The sequence below is a fragment of the Scophthalmus maximus genome, chromosome 11 (genome assembly GCF_022379125.1).
Source record: "Scophthalmus maximus strain ysfricsl-2021 chromosome 11, ASM2237912v1, whole genome shotgun sequence".
NCBI lineage: Eukaryota > Metazoa > Chordata > Actinopteri > Pleuronectiformes > Scophthalmidae > Scophthalmus > Scophthalmus maximus.
The window spans coordinates 4,670,753-4,692,500 of record NC_061525.1 but is presented as its reverse complement, the minus strand read 5'-3'; the positions used below and the strand labels follow the sequence as shown (position 1 = coordinate 4,692,500).

The 21,748-nt window shown below is 43.4% G+C and overlaps 1 protein-coding gene across 9 annotated transcripts in view; it reads right to left on the bottom strand.

Annotated features, from left to right (window-relative positions):
- The window catches only part of clcn2c (chloride channel 2c), a 126,512-nt gene that overhangs the window by 46,774 nt on the left and 57,990 nt on the right, over positions 1-21,748 (bottom strand). For 5 of the 9 annotated variants that reach the window (XM_047335528.1, XM_035622381.2, XM_035622387.2 and 2 more), the window contains 10 exons: positions 17,764-17,895; positions 15,952-16,080; positions 15,037-15,170; positions 12,366-12,443; positions 8,824-8,902; positions 8,183-8,308; positions 7,109-7,193; positions 4,466-4,567; positions 2,106-2,190; positions 276-431 (listed from right to left, as the gene is read on the bottom strand). In XM_047335528.1, coding sequence (XP_047191484.1) covers positions 276-431; positions 2,106-2,190; positions 4,466-4,567; positions 7,109-7,193; positions 8,183-8,308; positions 8,824-8,902; positions 12,366-12,443; positions 15,037-15,170; positions 15,952-16,080; positions 17,764-17,895 — 1,106 coding nt within the window. Of the gene's footprint in view, positions 1-275; positions 432-2,105; positions 2,191-4,465; positions 4,568-7,108; positions 7,194-8,182; positions 8,309-8,823; positions 8,903-10,394; positions 10,419-12,365; positions 12,444-15,036; positions 15,171-15,951; positions 16,081-17,763; positions 17,896-21,748 lie in introns of all 9 variants that reach the window. The other 4 variants (XM_035622382.2, XM_035622380.2, XM_035622386.2 and 1 more) reach the window with 1 other exon arrangement.

Below are 21,748 nucleotides of genomic sequence, written 5' to 3'. Positions count from 1 at the left end.
GCGACATGAGATCATTTTCCTCTGGAGGAAGAGTCACCACTCTGTTGGTCATATCGAACTACAAAAACAGAGAGCCATCTTGAGGTCACAGAGTGGTGTTACATAGTGAAGCTTCTTTTTTTCCTAACAAACAATCCTGATCTTTTATATGTTTCGATATTTGTAATGTATTTACATTATTTATGCCTACTTTTTATGAATTAATAAAGATAAAAAATAGCCTAAAATACAATAATACAATTCCACCATCTTCTCTAACTGAGCGCCTGACCTACCTTCATGACGATGAAGAGGACCAGGGTGACGAAGACGTTGACCTGCGGGTGTTTCCAGGCTTGGGAGTGTCCGATGTAGTCAAACTCCTCGGCAATGCCCTGTTTGGCCCACGTCCGGTTGTCCAGTAGAGTCACCAGAGACTCCTTCTGCGTGAGCTACAGGCCACAGGAAGTGACGTCATTGAGACAGGGCAACATGGGAGGGGGCGGTTCTGTAGCTTTGGTTCCATTATTATTATTTTACCTTAGAATACAGGTTATTGTAGAGTCAGTTTTTTGTTACATGTATAAGTGACCCTGACGACTAAGGATCGGTGACTTAGATTCTAAACCAACCAGTGTGGTCACAAGGACAATTCACTGTAAAGTTAGACTCATGATTTATATTTGGGTTAATGAGGCATATTAGATAAATTAAATGTCAGAAGTTTTGTTATTCTCTAAATCATTTTAAACACTGAATTCAGTTGAAATTGCACATGACTGGCTAGCGGATAAAGTTCCTAACCTAAACTTGTTGCAATATAACAACAACATTAATAGTGATTGATAACCACATACTGCAGTTTGACCCTTTTACAATGTGCTGTTACAGGCGAGAGAACATTAGAAAGGTAACATATTGCTACAATAACTTTGACCTGTTACAATTCTAGAATTTTAAGGTACGGTTTTGGTATGTAAAGTGACATGTAATAATTTTCAATATTACAAGGGTACATTGCTAGAATATTTTGTGCAATGTGGCTTTTTTGAAATTACAATTGTAGAAGGACATTGATGATTTACAATCCTTGGTTATGTGACATTCTAGAACTGTAACTGTGACCCGCTACGGTGCAATAACATCGGGTAACAATTGTAGAATCTTCTGTTCTGTAGTGGTACGTGGTGTGGAACTTTCAAAGTTACAAGTTTGTAAAGTTACAATAAGTGTAAAGACTACTACTCTGAAATAAAAAAAAAAAGCCTAGTGTAGAGTTTGTCAGCACAGGAGATGAGGCTCTGAAAGTGTATCAAAAGGCATCACTTGAACTTGAACAGAGCAGTCAGGGAGTGTAAAGCCTCAAAGTCATGCAAAAGCTCAGTTTGAAAGGCAAAGCCACTGTAGACAAAGGGCAGTGACCACTGCCAAAGACATGATGAGCAGGACGGGCGAGGGATTTGAGATGCAGAGCTCTCAGTGTGCTCTGTGGAGAAGAGCTTTAAAGGGAGAGGGGCTGTGTGGAGAGCCTGACTCACCCTCTCAATGGGAACGCATGCATGTACTGTACGTGTTTATAGAGGGGAGGATAATATTCCTCTAATAATTCTGATAATTGGACAGATGAAAGGAGTATAATTGGAGATCAGTCACACACACACACTTTATGAATCAACCCCAGGAGCAAAATGACAGTCTCCTCGTCTCCAGTGTACAAAGATGACACACACAACAGCACTCGAGCACATTTTGACCTGCGATGTGAGTATTAAAAACAACAAATCACACACTGGCATTAATGGCAATCAGGCTGTTATGGAACAATTTAATGATCTAGTGCACAGCTGCATAAAGACCGACACAGTACCACACGTGTGAACGTAAATCCGGTACAGTTTTTAACATCAGCTCATAAAGCTTTCATTCAGTTGACGCTTCACGCTGTTAAAAACTCGCAGCACTGCTCACTTGTCACATTTGAATGACAGTGATGGTTGCAGTGAAGTGTGTATAAAAAAAAAGCATACAGGTTATGAATGTATATTCCTGTCAACAAGCTCAAATAAAAAACATTTGAAGTGTGTATAAAGAAGGAATAGTATGTCAATGGGTGCGGGGGAACCTACCTTTCCAGCCATAAACTGCCCAAAGCCGGGCGGAAAGGTGAGTGTGGACACAAGCAAAGTGACCAGTGCTGGATACAGTAGTCGTCTGAGGAAGAGAGATAGAAAAGGAAAACGGAGACAGAGAGATAAATAGAGGAACAGGGAGAAACCAAACAGAAGCAATCAAATGCTGCAGATTCAGTCAACATCAACACAAGAGGGTGTCGATGAGGGGGGGGGCAACACACGGGTCATTACTGCTAACAAATCATCTGATCGCCACATATAAAAACCACGACCACGTGAACTTACAGATCACCTGTACAGAACCTGTACAAAGCTGCGTATTTATTTGTTAACATACGATGTGGAATATCTAATATTAGGTAGACGGGATATATGGTCTTCATTTGAGCAACAGCTTCTATAGAACAACAGAACATGGGCCTTTTGCACAGAGGAGCAGTTAGATGAGATCACCTTCATGAAAACAAATGCAAATTGTCTCTTACTAAGTTCTTAAGAGGAAAATAATCCCTTCAAAGGACTGCCGTCATGAACATGAGCAACAGATGTATGAACTTGGTTGAGCTAACACCTACGCCGGTCACTTTTCACAAAGTCAAGGCATTTTGCCTGAGGCATGGTCACCTTTTCTCCTCGAGCATAACATTCGTGGACGTACATGACATACGGAGACTTGGCCTCCATGTGGAGTAAAGACCTCTAGAGGTCAAAGCAAAAGGAAAAATTCTCTGTTACTTTGTATCTAATTGCAGTTCATCTTGGAGTGGGAGAGAACGGTGGCACTCCAACTCTATGTTGCTGCAGCTGGTGTTCACATATCTATAACAATGTTCGGTTCAGGTTGTAGTTCATCTTTTCTGCTGCACGATATGTATAATGCACAAGCCGTGGAGGTATGGTACGGTAGGCCAGTCGCAACTTCCTACAGCCCAAAGGATCGGCACGTGCGTTGAATTTGTTTGACCAAAAGATGTTGAGTTCACACTGATGGATATAAAGTAAAGCTGCAAACCATCTACAGTAGCTTGAGAAGCTGAAACCAGAAAAATATAATTTGTTTCTGTTCTTTTGCATTAAAAATGACTGAAACGATTCGCTGATCATCAAAGCAGATTCGTCACCTGCCAACCATCTGACAGGTGAAATTATTTCGGCTCCAGCTCTGACTCAAAGTGAGTCAATAGGTTATTCCCAGACTTTGCCTTAACTTGGAGAGCCCTGACATGAAACTATTAGACAAGCCTGGTTGCAGGGTCTTAGACTCACTGGTGGATATTTTATTTAAGCAAAAGGCAGCAACACTTCAATGTAAAAAAGTACTGATTTTGCAAGTCAAGGAGGTGGAGTTTAATAATACATCAGCACTGTCAGCAAAATGCACATACGATAATCAGATTTAAAGAACTCAAAGAGCAGGGTGACTCCTGCCTGTGTGTTATCACATGACTTTATTCTCAGCATTTTGTTTTCTAGTTGGTCATGGTTTGAACTAAGTTAATCAAAGACAATGCATGATGTTTTACAAGTGTATCAATATATGTATGCCATGTTATGGGAGCTCCTCCAGCTGCACCAGGGGAGTGCTGGTGTGTGTTGGGCGCCACTGTGGCAAACATCCTTGTCACCCAACACACACCTGAACGACAGCCACTCACCAGTTACTCTTTTATTCAACACAAGCTAAAAAAATACATCAACTGAAACGCAGTGTGACGCCGCCCGGCCTCTGTCACACTGCTCCTCTCTCTCTGTGTGGGTGCGGTCGAAATGTCCTTACTATCTACTATTCCTTGACCTCAGCGGAAAACGTCATGAGGTCAAGGAAAGGTTTAAAGGAGAACTGATAGGAATTAGGAAAAGCCGACAGCGCTGCTCAGAGAATCCGACTCCACTCTCACTATACTACTTCATCATGCGACGGCAGATGTTGTTGACGTGCGTCTGCCGTGGTGAAACTACAAATTGATGACGTGCGTCTCTTCTGTGTCATATTCATACTCTTCTACTTTGGATCGAATCGTTTACGTTCACATTAAATATCCCTGCCGCAATGAATTGTGGGGGATCTATATCTCCTATCCTTTTGCATGGGAAGCTCCAGTGTACCCTATGCTAAAGGAGATAGGAAAGGAAGCATTGAAGCTCCTTTCCTATGCATTATAGAATCCGAACATACCTTATCCTGGCTGCTGAACAAATACTTCAGGGTGACTTCGAGATTTAGGAATCTTCCTAAGCCAATTTGAAAATTCAAACCTCACCCTTACTGTTAAAAGGACTGTATTTTCTCAGAGAAGTACAGTATACCCCAAGTACAGTACAGTCAGTTACTTTCTGCAAATAGTTATACTCACTTTTTCATGAGGAATCTGTTGATGGCCTTCTGTTTACGGATGAACTGGACAATAAGTCGGTTCAGGTACACAAACAAAGCCCCTCCAAAGCCACTGGCGATACTGCATGGACACACATGAGAGTTGGAAAATGAACGTGAGATCAAACCGACACAGGATAAAATGAATGCAATGCGTCTCCAATAAACACTCAGAGGCAATAAATACACAATGGAAAGTAGGAAGGTTGAAGAATTTAGGACCAAAAAAAAAAAGAGGGAGGAAGAAGAGAAGGTCAACAAAACATGTGGGAGGAAGACGCTGTAGATACAGAGGAGGAAAGAAGAAGAAGATCTGCGATAAACAAAGACATGAAAGGGGAAACATACAGGAGATGAACAAAATGAACAGAGAATTAAAGCTGAGCGAAAGAGAGGGAGATGGGGATGTGTGGGGGAGTCGGACACAAAGCAGAAAAGGAGGTTTACATAAGCAGTCATTTATAAGCTCAGTGGGAGTCCTTGTTATGGCTGCGAGGAGGAGAGAGACACAGAGAGAAAGGACGGATTCTGACAGCTTTGCCGACAACCCAATGCTCATAAATGTATCTTGCTGCATTATTAACTTCATCAAATACCGTCTTAATAAATAATGGACATGATGATGACGGAGTCAGCTGAGGGCAACACTGCATGTGTCTATTTTTGTGTTTTGTGTAGTTGTTGCATGAAAAAGACTAAACGTCCGCGCTCTCTCTCTGGGCTTGATGAAGATTAGCATTTGGGGAAGCCTTTGAGGCCACGTTTCCCAGAGCCCGTGGTGATGTCTTACTTATTTTTCTGTCCAGATCAAAACATGTAATTAAATTAAGATGAAGCTAAAGAAGAAATGCAGCAAATTTGAAACAAACATTTGAAAGTTTGCAAACAGAGAATGTTTCACTTTTTGGCTTGACAATCTTGACAGTTTATATAAATATACACAAGTATAAGTTATCGGATTTGTTAACGATGAAATGTTTGTCGGTTGACAAATCGACTAACTGACTCATCACTTCAGCACTACTAAATAATTCAGGTGGAGAAACAGTAAATAAATCAAATGAAGGAATTAATGAAAGACATTTAAAAAACTATGAACATTAGCATCTGTGCTGTGTAAAAATGAATCCCTTATTGGGTTTGGTGTGGCTTTTTAGATGGTTGCGAGAAATGATTTAGTCATTTTTAATTTGAGCATTAAAACGCTAGCAGTAGTACAGTTGTTAAATCCAAGGATTGACCAAGGACTGCATATAAAAATGGACGTAATCACCGGGGAAATGAAGCCAATGCAGAATAGCCCGAAGCCTGTATTCTCTGGAGTGACCAGCAGAGGGCGACTTGGTTGCAAATAGAAGTCAGTTTCTATAGTGGTCTATGAGAAAATAACTCTACTGTATCCTCAATTGATTTATAACACCTGTAAACATTTTCCTGAGGAGTTTATGGTTCAATCTCTAGTTTCAAGTCTCTTTCAATACAGCATGATGTTCATTTTGTCAATTATGGTCTTTGCAATGGGGCGTGGATACAGTGTGATTGACAACTGGTGCCGTCCAATCGGTGCATGGTTGCGGGTGTAGGTGGGCGCGCAGTGGAGGAGCTCTCACACCCCCCCAATTCTACGTCACACTTTTTGTGACGTCACACTTTTTCTTTCCACCCTGAGTGTGTTTTTGTGCGAAGGAATCTCGTGGTATGTTAGCCTCCTCTTGTCCCAGTGATTCTCACGCCTGATGCCTGAAGGTGTGAGCACTTAGTAGAAGAGTGTGTGACCCTTCAAAGACACGTCCTTGGAAGCATCCATCTCAGAACAAACTCTTTCTGGCCTAGTTGACTGAGACACTGACCGACTTTCCCCGCTTGACAGCTATTGGCGGGGGAAGATGGAAACTACACTGATGCATCGAGACACACACACACACACACACACACACACACACACACACACACACACACACACACACACACACACACACACACACACACACACACACACACACACACACACACACACACACACACACACACACACACACACACACACACACACACACACACACGGCAGCGCAGTGCAGTGCAAAGCTGGGGCTAAACGCTTCGCTGCCTTCTCTGGGGGCAGTGTTAACTGTACCATATGTGCAAGTCATTGATGCAGCAGTGCGTGTTGCCGCCTCCAGACAAAATAAAAACAGCCAAAAGATAAAGACCCGAAAGACAAGAAAGGAAGAGAAGAGAAGGCTTTTTCTTTTTCTTCTCTCGGGGAGCCTGCGGACAGTAACACACCGACATGCAAAGAGGGGAGGGGAAGAGCGCCCCCCCGCCCATCTTTCTACCCGCTTTTCTTCTAGGAGCCCGTGGACAAGGCCTCAGGCTACAGCAGGATGAAATAGGACACCCCTCAGTGCGCTAGCAACTGTTTCAGGCTGAATTATCCATGTTCGGTGACTCACGCAGGCTACCCTGAAGGAACGCCTTCACAAGCCGCGGTGAGCGGAGCGCCTGAAATAATAACTGAATTCATGCTGCAGTCACAATCTATGGGAATACCTGTCAGCACAAACAATGACTCACAGTGTTTGGAATCGAAGGTGAGAAAAGGCCGTCACCGGTCAAAACCTACCCGATGACGGCGAAGGCCGGAAGCTCCTGGAGGTCAAAGGGAAAGTCCAGTCGGAAACGGGTCTTAAACAGGGCTGTGATGGTCTCTGGAGAAGTACACAAGGTGCAGACAGAGTGAGGGAGGAGAGCAAAACAGTGTCAAAACAACCATCAGAATCACGCTTGCCACCGCAGACAGAGGCAGCGCAGAGAACAAGTGTGAACAGCAGCTCAGGTCTCGTCCCTGATGGAAGGTAACGAGTAGGAAGTAAACAAGATGTTCTGCTCGCTGCGGATGGGAGAACCACAACTGTTCACCTAACATAGACTGATCATCATGCCCCCATAACAAGGGGCAGTGGAAATCCTGAAGCAGCCTTTTGATTGGCTGTAAGTTTGAACCTCTGCCTGGCAGCCACCATTAAAGTCAGTAGTGCCCTTCCTGCGCTGCCAGAACAACATGTCTGCTGTAAAAGAAAGGTCGTCATATGTTTTTTTATAATAAAGCACATTGGCCAAATTTCCTTTGTAAGATTTGTTAGATGTATCAGTGCAGCCAAAGACCTACGCTGCCTTCAAGTGATTTCGTGACTCCAGCTGCTGAACTGTGATTTTTATTAAGGGGAGAGCAATGACAGTGGGTGCGTCATTGTTGTTTAACATTGTTGTAGGTTTCCACTTTCACTGAGAATCTTTCATTTATAGCATTGAATCAATTTTTTAAAAATGCATTTACACAACAAAAATACTTAGATCGGAGTTACTTGTTATTAAGTTAGTTTTAAAAAGTTAAAAATAAATAAATTGCCATGATATTATTACCTTTTTTTCTAAACTTTAAAGTTGTACGAATTTATGTTTTGAGGCAATGACCATAAACATTGTGAGGAAGCAAAGATGTAGCCAACCACTCGGACTCTCTTTACTCAACAATTCGGTCGTTCAACTTGGTGGTTTGAAATAGCTTTGTTAAGTTTCACTTTACAAATCAAGAAAGAGCTATAATTCACCTGCACGTCCCCCTGCATTAAAATGTATTATACCAATAATCTAACATAATACAGCGTTGTATATATTGGGCAAACGTCATTGTTACCTTCGTCTCTGTTCCAAACAGCCAGTACTCTGAAGATGAAGGCACTGAAGGTAGCAGCAAAGAAACCTCTCCAGTAGTTCCTCACCGCGAAGAATGTGGACGTTACTTCAATACTGAACAACACTCCTGTAACACACACACACACACACACACACAAACACACACACATCATGTAATGTCATCTAGAGATGTGTTGTTCTAGCTCAGGAGGAAGGTCAAACACGCAAACAAGTATGTACTCAACTTAATATCTAATGACGACAACGACAACACCTTCTCAGCATCTGCACTCAGACGTGTTCTTGGTTGCTGGGAATGTTTTATGGGTTTCTTTTTTAGACCATGTTGTGAGATCTGTACTAGTGCATCCATACTAGAGACTCACAATTCAACATGAGATGACGGAACTTGTGCAGAAAGAGATACTGCCTTCACTGACAGATCCCATCTGAGACTTGCTCCGTCAATCTCACTGACATAAAGCTCACCCTGTGTTCTGTTGTTCTGTTCTGTAGGTCATAGATGCCTGTTCATATATATAAATATAAATATATATATATATATATATATATATATATATATATATATATATATATATATATATATAAATATATATATATATTTCCTTCCAGGAGACTCACCTCCTATGGGGGCAGCAAAACAGCAGCCCACTCCTACAGCACAGGCTGCCGCCAGCATCTCAATGTTCCTTGATTCATTCTGAAACACACACGCGCACACACACACACACACACACACCAAATAATAATGTAAGATCACGAGCAGCAGGAGAAGTTGAAAAATATGAGGAGGTTGATAAATTAGCTCCGTGATTTAATGCGGTTAAACACTGGTCCCTGCACTGCTCATACGGGACGAGCCTCCACGTGTAGGAGAATCATGCTGAGAATGTTGTGACATGAGGATTCACAGTGCAGTGTAACACACAGCGAGGCCGACAGGGAGGAACGGATGAAGAGACTGAGCTGCACGACTGAAGGGCAGAGGATCACAGGGCACCATGGGAAAAGGAGATGTGTTGATCTTACCGTCATTCCTACGAGACTGGCTTCCTTCAAGCAGCATGGCAGTGATAAAGCCAGGTTAGTGTGTGTGTGTGTGTGTGTGTGTGTGTGTGTGTGTGTGTGTTTCCCCTCGACTTTACACTCTGTGTAACTAATGCTTTACTGCTGATGCTGCTTACACACACACACACACACATGCTGTAAACACCATCTTAAATGATTTAGACGTCACTAGGTTGGATTTCTTCCTCTTCAAAGTTAAAATCAAATTTTTCAAAGATTTTCTTTTATCGTTATCTTGAGCGTAAAAGAACTGTTTACTCTGACACTCAGTCTTGTTGCGATCATCCTCAGCTCTGCTCTGTTCTCTGCAGTGGCCCTCCAGGGCACCATTCATTACAAAGACAGGCTGTGCAAGCAGTCAGCTTCATGCAATCATATTTTTGTATCATCACTCTCAACCTTGAACGTTTTTCTGTTCCAGGTAGGAAAATTCCCTTGAATTATAAATTGGCCCTGTTAACTTGATAATTACCGGCGAGTGTGTGTGTGTTGTGCTTTACAGCGTCATTTGCATGACAAAGAAAACACAAAAAAAAAATGTTGCGCTAAAGAGATGTACAAGAAAATATAATTCTTCTTTTCTTCAATTCAAATCAAACAAGGCTTTTCCCCGGTGCCCGAGAGAAAACTGGAAACGAGAAAACTGGTAAATGCTTTTTTTTACCATTCATGTTATACGTGGCTCCAAGGAACTAATCTGTTCATTGCTCAAGCCAAAATGAGGCTTTAATAAAAAAAGATTCCAGTGTACAGTAGATCCCCAAGTTTCACAAGTCACCAGTTATTTCAGGCTGCTCTTCAGGAAAATGAAAAAGAAAATGCACAAAACAAAATAGAATATCTGGGAGCCATAAAAATATTGTTGGTTTGTGTATTTCACTCGCAAGTATCTTATAGAGTAATTACATTTTAAACAAGTTTATATGATAGTATGTGACAGATGATTTTAAGGGAAAATTAAAAAGGAGAACAGTTTATTTTGAAGGGTCAAAGGCCCGTTAGTAGGATACATATTTAGCCATAGTGTAACTTTTTACAGACTGAATCAATTTGACAATACTTGAACGGTGGAGATGAAAGGACTTGGACTGCAGAGCATGCGGACAACTGGGTGAGTGAATTACCTTAATCCCTACAAGACCAGGCTCCTTCGGGAAGCATGGGAATAAAAAAAAGACAGTTCAGCTGGTAAAGTACAGATGAAGACCACGTTTTTCTCCCAATACCAACTGTGAGACTTTACACACCAATGGGAATCTCAGTCATTTTGTTCAAAACTTGACAAAGCAGCGTGTTGTCACCAAACACTCGCAGTTCTGATAAATTCACAGTTCTGAAAAAACAGTCTCTTCAATTATATCTGATGCAGTCAGACCCCTTTCTCCAATAATGGCATTCTCCATGTGTGTGTTGAAGGACTCATCCCTCTTTAGACAAAAGTACAGCACACTATCTAAAAGCATATTGAGCTGGGGTTTTTTTTTTACAGCCCACAGGCTACATTAGCATACTGTACACTTCAAACTCTGGAGAGGATGAGCTAGGGACACGCGCGCACACACAAACACGCACAGGATTATTACGCCATAAAATGCAGCAAAACACTCTAGAAAGACAGGAGAGCTGAAAAGGGTAACATAGTGTTACTAGGAGACTATGATGATGATGATGATGATTGCAGAAAGAGAAAAAAAAGAGAAAATGGGCAGATGGAAGATTTAAACGATCACAAATTGAGTGAGAGAATAATGAGAAGGGTTTATGGAGGGTTGAAAAATAATGTCCATCGTGACATGTAAAGTATATTCGTATAAGGATATACAGTATGAGAACAGTAAACCCTGCGAGCCAACCAGAGGAGGACTTAACCTTCTCATCGTCAGCCGAGGTCAAATCAGGTGTCCATCTTAATTTACTGTACGTGAGAAACCACACGGTTTCTGATTCAAACAAATCCTGTTGCCCTCCTTACTCTCTACAAGCGGTCCCATATTCCCACCGTTTCGTCCCCAAAGAGGGGCGCTCACATCTTCAGAAACGAGAGAGATGAGAGTCAAGTTTTCCTCTGCCTCCTCTCCCAAAGGATGGAAAAGATGGAGAGGAGGAAAAGGGAGGAGACCATGAAGAAGAAAGTTAAATTCCTTTCTTCCCCCAGATCGATCTGCATCTTTTCCACCCAAATCACGTGGGCAGCTCTGGATAAAAACAAAATCTTCAGCATGTGCGAAACCTCCTTTGATACTTCGATAACAAAATTTCCATCCTGGGAGACACAAGCAGCCATTTACCCGTCTAACTGCAGATGAACATTAGATTGCACGAGTCACATTCAGAGCTCACGTAACCTCACACACCAGGAATACTGGATGAGACGGTGACAGGTAATATCTCCAAAGCTATTTCCACTGCCTATCTACAGGTACAGTATGTATTAATCAGGTGTAGTCGACAGGGCCAAACATGGATGAATGCTTTTTATTTGAACTGATTGCAGTGTCGGGCAGTTGCACACTACTAGGTGCTAAAGCGGTGGTGGGACACATGAAGTAAAAAAATTGACGAGAATGTGTTCATCATATAAAAATATTGTAATTGCATCGTTGCTGTGTGTTACTGGAGCCATAACGTAAAGTGTGAAAACATCTACTCACCTGACTTAAAAGATACCTGGTGCGTTATGAAAGATAATGTTGTGTCTGCATGTTTGTTACAAGCGTCGCAGGCAGCACTGCGTTTCACTGCTCGTCCTTGAGGGACGTTCGATTCTGGCAAAGTTTTGGGAGCGTATCACTAAACTCGGATTCTCGGGATGTCAGCTGGACGCGCAGAAAACAGAGTTCAACGGACAAGAACAGGATCTTTGAGGAGGGGAAGGAGATAAAAAAGGGTTGGAGGTTGAAACTCTTTCCTACAGTATTTGGTTCATGTACAGTGTATATGAAAAATGATGAGAATGAGAAATGTGTTTTAATTTAAAGGCCAAAAGAACCAGTAACATCAAGTGTGCAATTGGGACAAATGGAGAAAGAGTGAAAAGAAACTTGAGAGGGGGAGGCATCGATAGGAACAAAAAAATACACAGAAAAAATATTTACCTCATAAATTCCTCCAAACAGAGACATGAACTTGCTGAGGAGAGCAGCACACAAACTGGCGATGTGTACGAACGGACCCTGGCAGGAAGAAAAATAAAAAAAAGACATCAAAATACTATAGGTGTTAATTTATGACTGTATATGAAGATGGACAACATGACAAAGGTGACGCTCAAACTTGTTTGATCGCCCCCTGGAGGCTGGCCACAGTGTAGAGCATAACCCCCGCCCCCCTCCATGTTAGCACATGTGAGCAAACTAAAAAAACACAGCAAATACATTTTTCTTATAGATGAATTCTGTTCTTACCACACCATATATGTTCAAGTGTTCACGTTTCTGATGAGTTTGGTTTTAATTAGTTATTTGACGCAGGAACAAGGGAGAGGAAAAAAACGAGTTGCAGGTCAGTGTCAGCTGATTGGTCGGTACATAGGCGGTGCCCAGGTACAGACTCCAAAAAGAGTCACCAACGCAAGATGGCAGCACCTGTGTCAGAGATAATTTGGGTTCATTTTCATACACTGGCGGTGGAGACGTGTGGGGCAATCATTACAAGCTCAGACGCACTCTAGCCTCCTGTCTGTTGAGCTTCACTCTTTGGAACAACAACACATCATCGACCACAACACGAAGTCCACAGTGGATGGGGAGGAAGTTCAAAGTGGAACCAGCAGGATTAAAAGCGGGAGCATCAGAAAAGTGATGCTCGAGTTAAAGGGAATGAGCGGCTGCACTGAAACCATCCAAACTTTGGAAGCTGTTGCAGCCAGAAGGGCCCGAGGCTTGTGTGTGAGTGTGTGTGAGTGTGTGAGTGTGTGAGAGAGAGAGAGAGAGAGAGAGAGAGAGAGAGAGAGAGAGAGAGAGAGAGAGAGAATGTGAGCATGTCTTCAGGCTTGGTCTTTTGGGGGATGCCATACTTTCCTGAAACTTTTTTTGTGCTCAACAACTGGAGAAATATACACTACATTATACAAACGCATTCACAACAAAAACACCGTGAAAGACATCAACAACATCTGCCGAGTGAATTTGGGGGATGCCGAGGAGCAGGCGTCTACCTCCCTTTGGGTTTAGAAAAGGTCCCCCAAGTTAACGACGCAGCTTCCTACTTTTCTGTTTTGTTTTCCCTCCTCTCCTTGCTCCACACTCTCAGACTGAACCCGAGCAGATCGGCCCGTGGTCCGCCATTGACGGCCGGGATGTTTTGAGTGTTACTCCCCCCCTCAGTATGCACACGCACAGGGCGTGGCTCTCTAAATGTATCGAGTGAGTCCTTCGAGTTCTCTACTACCGGGTGTTGCGCACCTCTCAGTGCAGGACATGCTGCTAGTGAATGGAAGTCACTATGTGCTTTATTATCCTACCAAAAACGTGAAGCCTGCAGGCTACATGAAGCTGAACTTACTGTGATAATTGTGTTGCCGTTTCACGTTTCAGCGAAACTCTTCGACTTGAATATATGTCGTGTCATGGCGGTGTCCAAACAGGACCGGGTCGGATGTACGAGAGCTGTGTCGAGTCTGTACAGGCTCGGGCGTGGTTGTTGTTTTCAAGTACTCGTAGGGGCAGTAAACGTTTTGTTAGATGTCGGTTCTGTCCGGCGCCGGAAACAAACAATGGTAGACTTCCCTCGTCGACGCGTTAAGGGACGCGGTAGCTGCCAGTTTTGTCGCCTATAACGTTCGAGTAGGTGGCAGAAGGTGAAAGCTTTTTGTCAGTATCCTAAATCAGGGGCTGCATCTTTCTGACGTGGACGCGGTCAACGCGGTCAACGCGGCCGACAGCGGCCGGTGGCCTGCGTCTTCCCGCGTTGACCGCGAGGACTGAGCCGAAATGTGACCGGTCTGGTCTGCGGCAGGTTTTCCTATTTGCGTCAGCGGCGTGTTCCACCCTTTCAGCCGTCGCCCAAGCAACGGAGCTGCCCCTAGCCCGCGGTGCGAGAAAGTTCGCAATGAATCCTGCGTTAGGTTGTGCTCACGAGTGCTGGCACATGGCATATTCCCTGGAGGCCGCAGGTACCAGTGTAGACTTGATTCATGCTGAACTCTCCAGCCTTCCGGGAGACAAAGCTCGACCGGCACTAGTGCCTTTCGTGGATCACTTGTTATTCATGCAGCAGGGATGAAGAGTGAGAGCTGAGGGAAGGGACTGTTCCCCTGAGCAGTTCATGTAGAATACACTGATTTCAATAATAATGCCAGCTCCGTATGCGTGTACTGATTCCGGTCATGATGGAGCTGCAACATCATGCTCCACTTTCCTTTTTCCACTGGACAAAGTGCTGCGACACTCTTTGATGACTGATAATGGTTTGAATTGAAGCTGCAGACGGCCGGTTTTCTTCTCCGCCGCTCAAGGCTTACGTCGGACGCTTGTGTGAGCCGCCGTTCAAACCCTAGTGGCAGCTTGGTCCTGCGATGTAGATTCTATCGCAGACATTTGATTTAAGGCTGCGAAATCAGCGAAACTGTGTTCACCAGAGAAGATACTGTACAGTGGCTGCTGAATGTGGGTCAGCCCTGGAGTGTACCTGGCACAGCTCACACCAAGAAGCAGAGAGGGGCGTGCACTTGTGTGTTTGGCTGCCTCAGCGATTGACAGTGTTGTGGTTGAGTAGTTCCGTGTGTGTGTGTGTGTGTGTGTGTGTGTGTGTGTGTTTATGCATTACCTCCTTGCCCAGGGGCATGCCACTGCCCAGAGCGCAGGTGAGGCCGATGACTTTGGCCACAAAGGTTTTGAAGGTGAGGTATTCCTTCAGCACCACTCCTCTCAGGATGGTCTTCATCTCTGGAATGCCCGAACCTGCAAGGTGAGGGGGGGGGGGGGGAACAGCAGGCGCTTATATCTGACCGTCAACTTTGAGAGATATAACCATTTGTCCGTAACTTTAGATATTGGTGATTAAAACAGCCATTGACTCAAGTCCCAGATGATTCTCAGGTGTAATGTAGAGACAGTCAAAAACTCAGGTAATCGGTCTGTCTATCCATCTGTCTCTCGCTGTCATAAAACCATCACAGAAGAGGAGGCAACAAGAAGTTGTAATTACAGGAACATCAGTTTTAAAGCTTGAACGAGGGAAACTACTTCTGTTTGTGTGATTTATCACTTTGACGGCTCATCGCTCCCCGCCGATCTGACGTTTTCATCCGCTACGATTCTATATCTCCTCAGCCTAGGAGAAGCTTCAGTGAACATCGGAATCACACGATTCACGTGCGTCGTGATTTATTTCCTTTTCACTTTGTCACACATTGTTTTTATCAATGCATCAACTTTTCCTGCTAAGCCAAGTCCAAACATGTTTCTTGTATTTAGAGGCCAAAGACAAAATCACAATCAAACACAGTACCTATGTACTCAATCATGTTCATTGTACCTACGGTATTATATAAAAAAAACATATGCATTTTCTTATTCATTCCAGCTTCAAGAATACAAAGTCCAGCAGACTGCAACTGCTGCAAACAGTTACATTATGTTTTATAAGGCAATCTCATTGACTTATTCATGCTCAACACCTAATTTACAGTAACGTACACATTTTAGTAAATAGAGCGCGTCGCGTATGTGTGTGACTTACCAACAGCCTGGGGGGCGAGGATCTGAGTGAAGCCGGCAGAGAAGGTGATGAGAACGACGGGGTACGTGACCCAGGCCAGATACTGCAGGAACACGTTGCTGTCCAGACCACCGTACATCCATTTCTGTGCTGTGGGTGGACGTGGACACACACACACACACACACACACACACACACACACACACACACACACACACACACACACACACACACACACACACACACACACACACACACACACACACACACACACACACACACACACACACACACACACACACACACACACACACACACACACACACACACACACACACAGACACAGATAGGGCAGATGTGTAAAACACAATCCAGAGTATCTTACAACACAGATAAACACAAAATACACGCAGTGTTTGCATTAATGTTTGCATCTATACTTGTCATCTGTATTACAGTTAGTGCAATGTGTAGTTTTGTGTGTCTGTGTGTGTGTCACCTTAGGACAGGTGGCTAGTCTTGTTCTGTATTCAATTAAAACAAACTGTACACCGTAACTGAAACTGACAAGCCTAGGTTGGCTTCTCCTTCACAGCGCAGCGCACAACACGCACGCACGCAAAGGTAAGGTAGGTTTCAGCACTCATACTTCCTTCAGTCGGTTTCAGTCCACCTTGACTTAGTGATCCCTCGTTCACATCACCTCCTGCATCCAACTCACAGATACAGGACGGATGCTACACTTCATGCATCCGTCCCTCCCTCCCACCCTGCTCTGATCCCCCTTGACTATTTCTATCCCCTCCAACATCTGCTTCTTTTATCCCCAGCTTTATCTCTCACCTGTTCCTCTAACTTCTCCAATCCTTCAATTTTTGCCCTCCGTGTCTACTTCACAGAGTGTCTGTTCCTCCTTCCCCTTTGACAACACGTTCTGATCTTCAGCAACAGTTTCCCCAGGGTTCAATCCTCGGATTGATCGTTGTCTATTTATGAGCTCCTTTGGAACCAGATCACTCTAAAATATCCCATTTAAAGGATTTAATTTGTTGGAAAAATATTTCCACATCATCCCCCTAAGCACCACATTGCTGGGCGGGTTGTAGTTGGAGACTTTGTTTGCACACTTTGGCAGAATGTGACTCCCGCCTGCAGGGCCCAGTGCAGCAACTGATTAAGCCTTTGACCTTTAAATCTGTTTGCACCCATTCATTCAGAAATGTTTATCACGGTGAATATACCATCAAAACATCAACGTACATCAATGCAGGACTAGGAATCAGTGTAATGCAGCATCATCGAACCATTATTATCAAAAAAACAAATAAACAGAACGCAACATATTTCTATCTAAGGTACCTTAAGTACTACATGACATTCTGCACTGGTTCTAGTCAGGTTTCACACTCTCCTCCCTGGACAGGCTTTTAATGACTTACTATAGACGTCTGTTTCGGGCATCTTTGCAATTACTCTCCATTAGATATAGAGTGAATTCAAAATGACGTAAATATTTTAATTCACTCTATATCTAATGGAGAGTAATTGCAAAAAAGTTGAAAGTGTCCGGGGAAAAGCGATTAACTAAGTGATTTGATTTTTGTGGTTACTTCCCTCACTTCATTCATTTAGTCTCTTTAAAGTTTTCATATGTAATACAAACTTTGAATGAGCTCTATGATGTACAGTATCTTTGTTTGCATGTTTTAACTGTAAATTATATACAGTGTGTACGCCTTAACCTGTGCTTTACAGTGGAAACCCAATCCCTCCCTTTTTCTGTTCCTCCCTCCCTTCCTCTGCTCCTCCCTCCCTCCCTCCGTTCCTCAATACCTTGTAGGCAGATGGCGATGCAGAAGTCCACCACCCAGCTGACCAGGGCCATGAAGAGTCCCAGCAGGATGAGGAAGATCCAGTCCTCCCCGACCCGCGAGATCAGGAACTTCTGACAGCGAACGGTGCAGACTGCAGGGATGGCAGGGCGACAACATAACACGTCAGGACTACAAAAAACAGCAACATTAAAACCACATTACCGTTATCGATATGACCTCAGGAAAACAGCAGAGGTTACAAGAAAACACAGTTATGACGGATTACGTCATTACTTTGAGTTAATGTAATACGACGGTACTGATCTATATTAAATGCACAGCACATTGAGGCACAAGTTTAAAACACACACAGACCAGCGCAGGAAGCACAGTCCCATCTGCTTTACTCAACAGCACGTAACAGGGAACATAAGATTCACTGCTAATACGCTGTAGAACACTTGGTAAAGACGTGCAGACACACTTACAAATCATGCCTAATTGCTGGGACAAAACATTAGATTGATGGTGAATAATTACAATGTGAAAAGCACACGGCCTAATTCACACCAGATGTTTTCCTCTCCTCCCCCTTCCAGGTCCGTCCTGGTTTTCCTTTTGCTCCTCTGCTGGGTGTTTTGTACTATGGAGCAGTCGGGTGCTCCTCGCCCTTAGGACACAGCAACACACATACAATCGTGTGTTTCGGCTTTATCGTTTAGCTCTTTATTATGAGGACCAGCGATCATGTAACATTGGCGCTTGGTATTTCAAGCACATGCAAAGTATTTTCTTTAGTGAAACTGTGATTTACGTTACTGCTTAAGAACCTTTACAGAAGTTTTTGACTGTTCCTTTAAATCAAGTAATATGGCAGACATATAGAGGGCTCAACATCTCCTATTTATTTCTTCTCCTACACCAAGCACACTCCCCTTTTTACGCTTCCCTCCAGCTGCATGTTCTCTCTCTCCAAAGCCAAAAGGAGGCTCAGCTCGGGGGGGGGGGGGGGGTTAATCGTTTGCCGAGGCCCTTGGTTTGCTTTCTGACATGCAACACAGTTTCAGTGCAAAGAAACATGCACATATCACATCAGCTGCTGTGCAGGTGTGCACTGAACTGTGTGTATCTTAGTGTGTTAAGATGCTGAACAATTTCTTGATTTCCCATTTCGCTCCCATTTACAAACATGAAAATAGATGAACAATTATTCAAACACTGAAGTAAAGGGAGACCACCAAGCCTCAATAACATATACTTTGGGTTTAATAAGGACATCTTAGGAATCACTGACAGACTAAAATATATATATTGACTGAAGCTGCAACAGTTACGCGATTAATCGATTAGTCATTGATTACTAAATTAATCCCCAACTATTTTGATAACCAATTAATCGGTTCAAGTAGTTTTATGAAAAACAAATTCTATAATATCAGCTTCTTAAATGTGAATGCTTCCTGGTTTCTTTGCTCCCCTATAACAGGGAACTGAATATATTTGGTGTGTGGACAAAACAAAACATCTTTGGGGTTTGAGAAACACGATCTTCATTTTTCACAATTTAACGACATTTGGACATGTGGACCAAACAACTAATCGATTAATCGATTATGAAAATAATCGTTAGTTGCACCCCTAATATCGACTGATGCATCGGATATCTTGTACTGCCTAATATCGATATCGGCATAGGCCTCCAAAAATCCATATCGGTTCTTACCTGTATTTATTAAGTGTTATTAGCGAAGAATGATTTTTCTTGTGGCACTACAACCTTATAAGAACCATAGTGAACTAAGCATAATAAGAATGTGATTTCCTCACTGACAATCAATACGCTAAACTAAGGCTCTAAAGCTAAAACTCTAAGTTAATGATCTTGTGGTTGTAGAATGTGGTTATGCAGAATTCCACTTTAACACATGCTCTAATTGGACTGACAAAATGCACCTCATATTAATTCTAATAGGCAACTAAATTACAGTTACGGTGGGAGAGCCCTCTTAATGATTTTAAACCGCGTTACATTTTACATGTGGATTATTAGTTCCTGTTCATGTCAGTGCAGTAGTTGATAAAAAGAATAACTTCATTGTCAAATATTATGTAGCTTCAAATTTTAAGGGGATTGTGTGTGCCGCTGTATTAGCACAGCTACTTAGCAATTTATCAATATTGTGAGTGATTCCGGGGGACTAAGTATTATCACAACTGACTTTTGAGTATAATTTAAGTGGTTTAGTGGAGTGCAGCAAAAGCACAGACTCAGCAGAGACCCGGGTATTATATTTATGTTTTCATAACCCAAAGGGCAAGTTGCTGATACGGAGTATCAGCAACCAAATCACTAAACCATGAAAACAAAGTATATTGTCAAAGCGGAGGCGAGACTGACAGACAAGATACACACTTGACATGCCAACACACATACTGAACATGCACACATTCCCCAATCAACACCTTCAGGAGCTCACGCACACATGCACGCACGCACAAGCTGGCGAAGGCTGCGACACACAAACACATTCACTTGTCTCGTCTTTGCTTTCCATCACTCTACAGAAAGTTACGTGACACTGCGGAGAAACAGGCCTCGTACACGTGTTTATTTAGATTCATATATCGGAGTGTCTGCGAGCATTTGTGTGTGTGTGTGTGTGTGTGTGCGTGCATCATCTCACCCACGGGCCGTCTGTGTTCTTGGACCCCTTCTGTCATCCAGACAGTTGGCAATGTAAATGAGTGTTAGTGTGTGTGTTTGTTTCCTACGAGCATGCGTGTGCGCAGACATGATTTCTTTGTATTTCTAAGTGTGTGCATGCATGTGTGCGTGTGTGTGTGTGTGTGTGTGTAGCTGCAAGTGTAATTTTGTCTTCTTGGAGAGGTAATTTCGTTAGCCCCGTCTGTGTGACACGCGCGCGGGCCACGCACTCTGGTTGCTGACTTGATTCTCCTTGGCATGCAATAAGCAGCCCGCAAGTTCCCAATAACTCTCATTGCCTTCCGACCCCCGCCCCCTTTTCCCCTTCTGCTTTCTGCTAATCACATCCAACCCCTGACTTCACCTCTCAGGCCTTATCTGCCACCTTGCACTCCTCCATTCCTCCGTCCTCGTTTCTTTCTTTGCGCTCCCATCCCCTTCCCACTCCCTCTTCCCCATCCATTCTTTTCATTCCCTCTCTCCCGCAGCAAGAGACATAATGCCTGCATACCTGCAAAGATTAACTTAGGTTGACTTGGATACACGGCACATCTGGTTGCTTGGCCAGGCATCGAGAGACGGCATGCGTGTGCATTTTCAGTTTTAGGACTCTCTTTTAGACTCAAACTGCCGATAGGGACATTCCAGCAAAACTGGTGTTGCGATCTTATAATGTTGAGGTACTTGCAAAAAGAGATTTTCTCGTTAAAAAAAGAAAAAGAAAGGTCACACTGTTAGTGCAGCAGCTTACTGAAGCCCATAGTTAAACTTTATCGTTAGGGGACTTCTAGCTGGCTTACTATATGACAAGAGCAAAAAAAGAAAGAAGGTGATGTTGTATACAGCGCGACGGCCTGGTGACTGGACGGATCGACAAAAACATACAGGAGACCACTCTTTGTTTCACATGAAGTGGAAATGCACGACTGTGCCAAAACCTCAACGGCTTGTCTATTATGTAAATGATGTAATTTTTGAACTGCAGGTTTATTATCGTTACCTTGACGACATGGGTCCAGTATGCCTGCTCCGCTGAATCGAATCCGAGGGTGGGGACAAACTACCTGTGGTCAGGAACTTGCTTTCTAAGCTGCTTGGTTTTGTGACTCAGAGACTAGACTTAAACGGCCACACTAGCTTCATGATTGTACTGTATATACTAATTTATGAGTCCATCCATCCATCTTCTTCGGCTCATCTCTGCCGCGGCAGCAGGCTAAAGCAGCGTGTTCCAGATCTCCCTCTGCCCGGCTCCACCTGGAGGATCCCGAGGCAATCCCAGGCCAGATGGGAAATATAG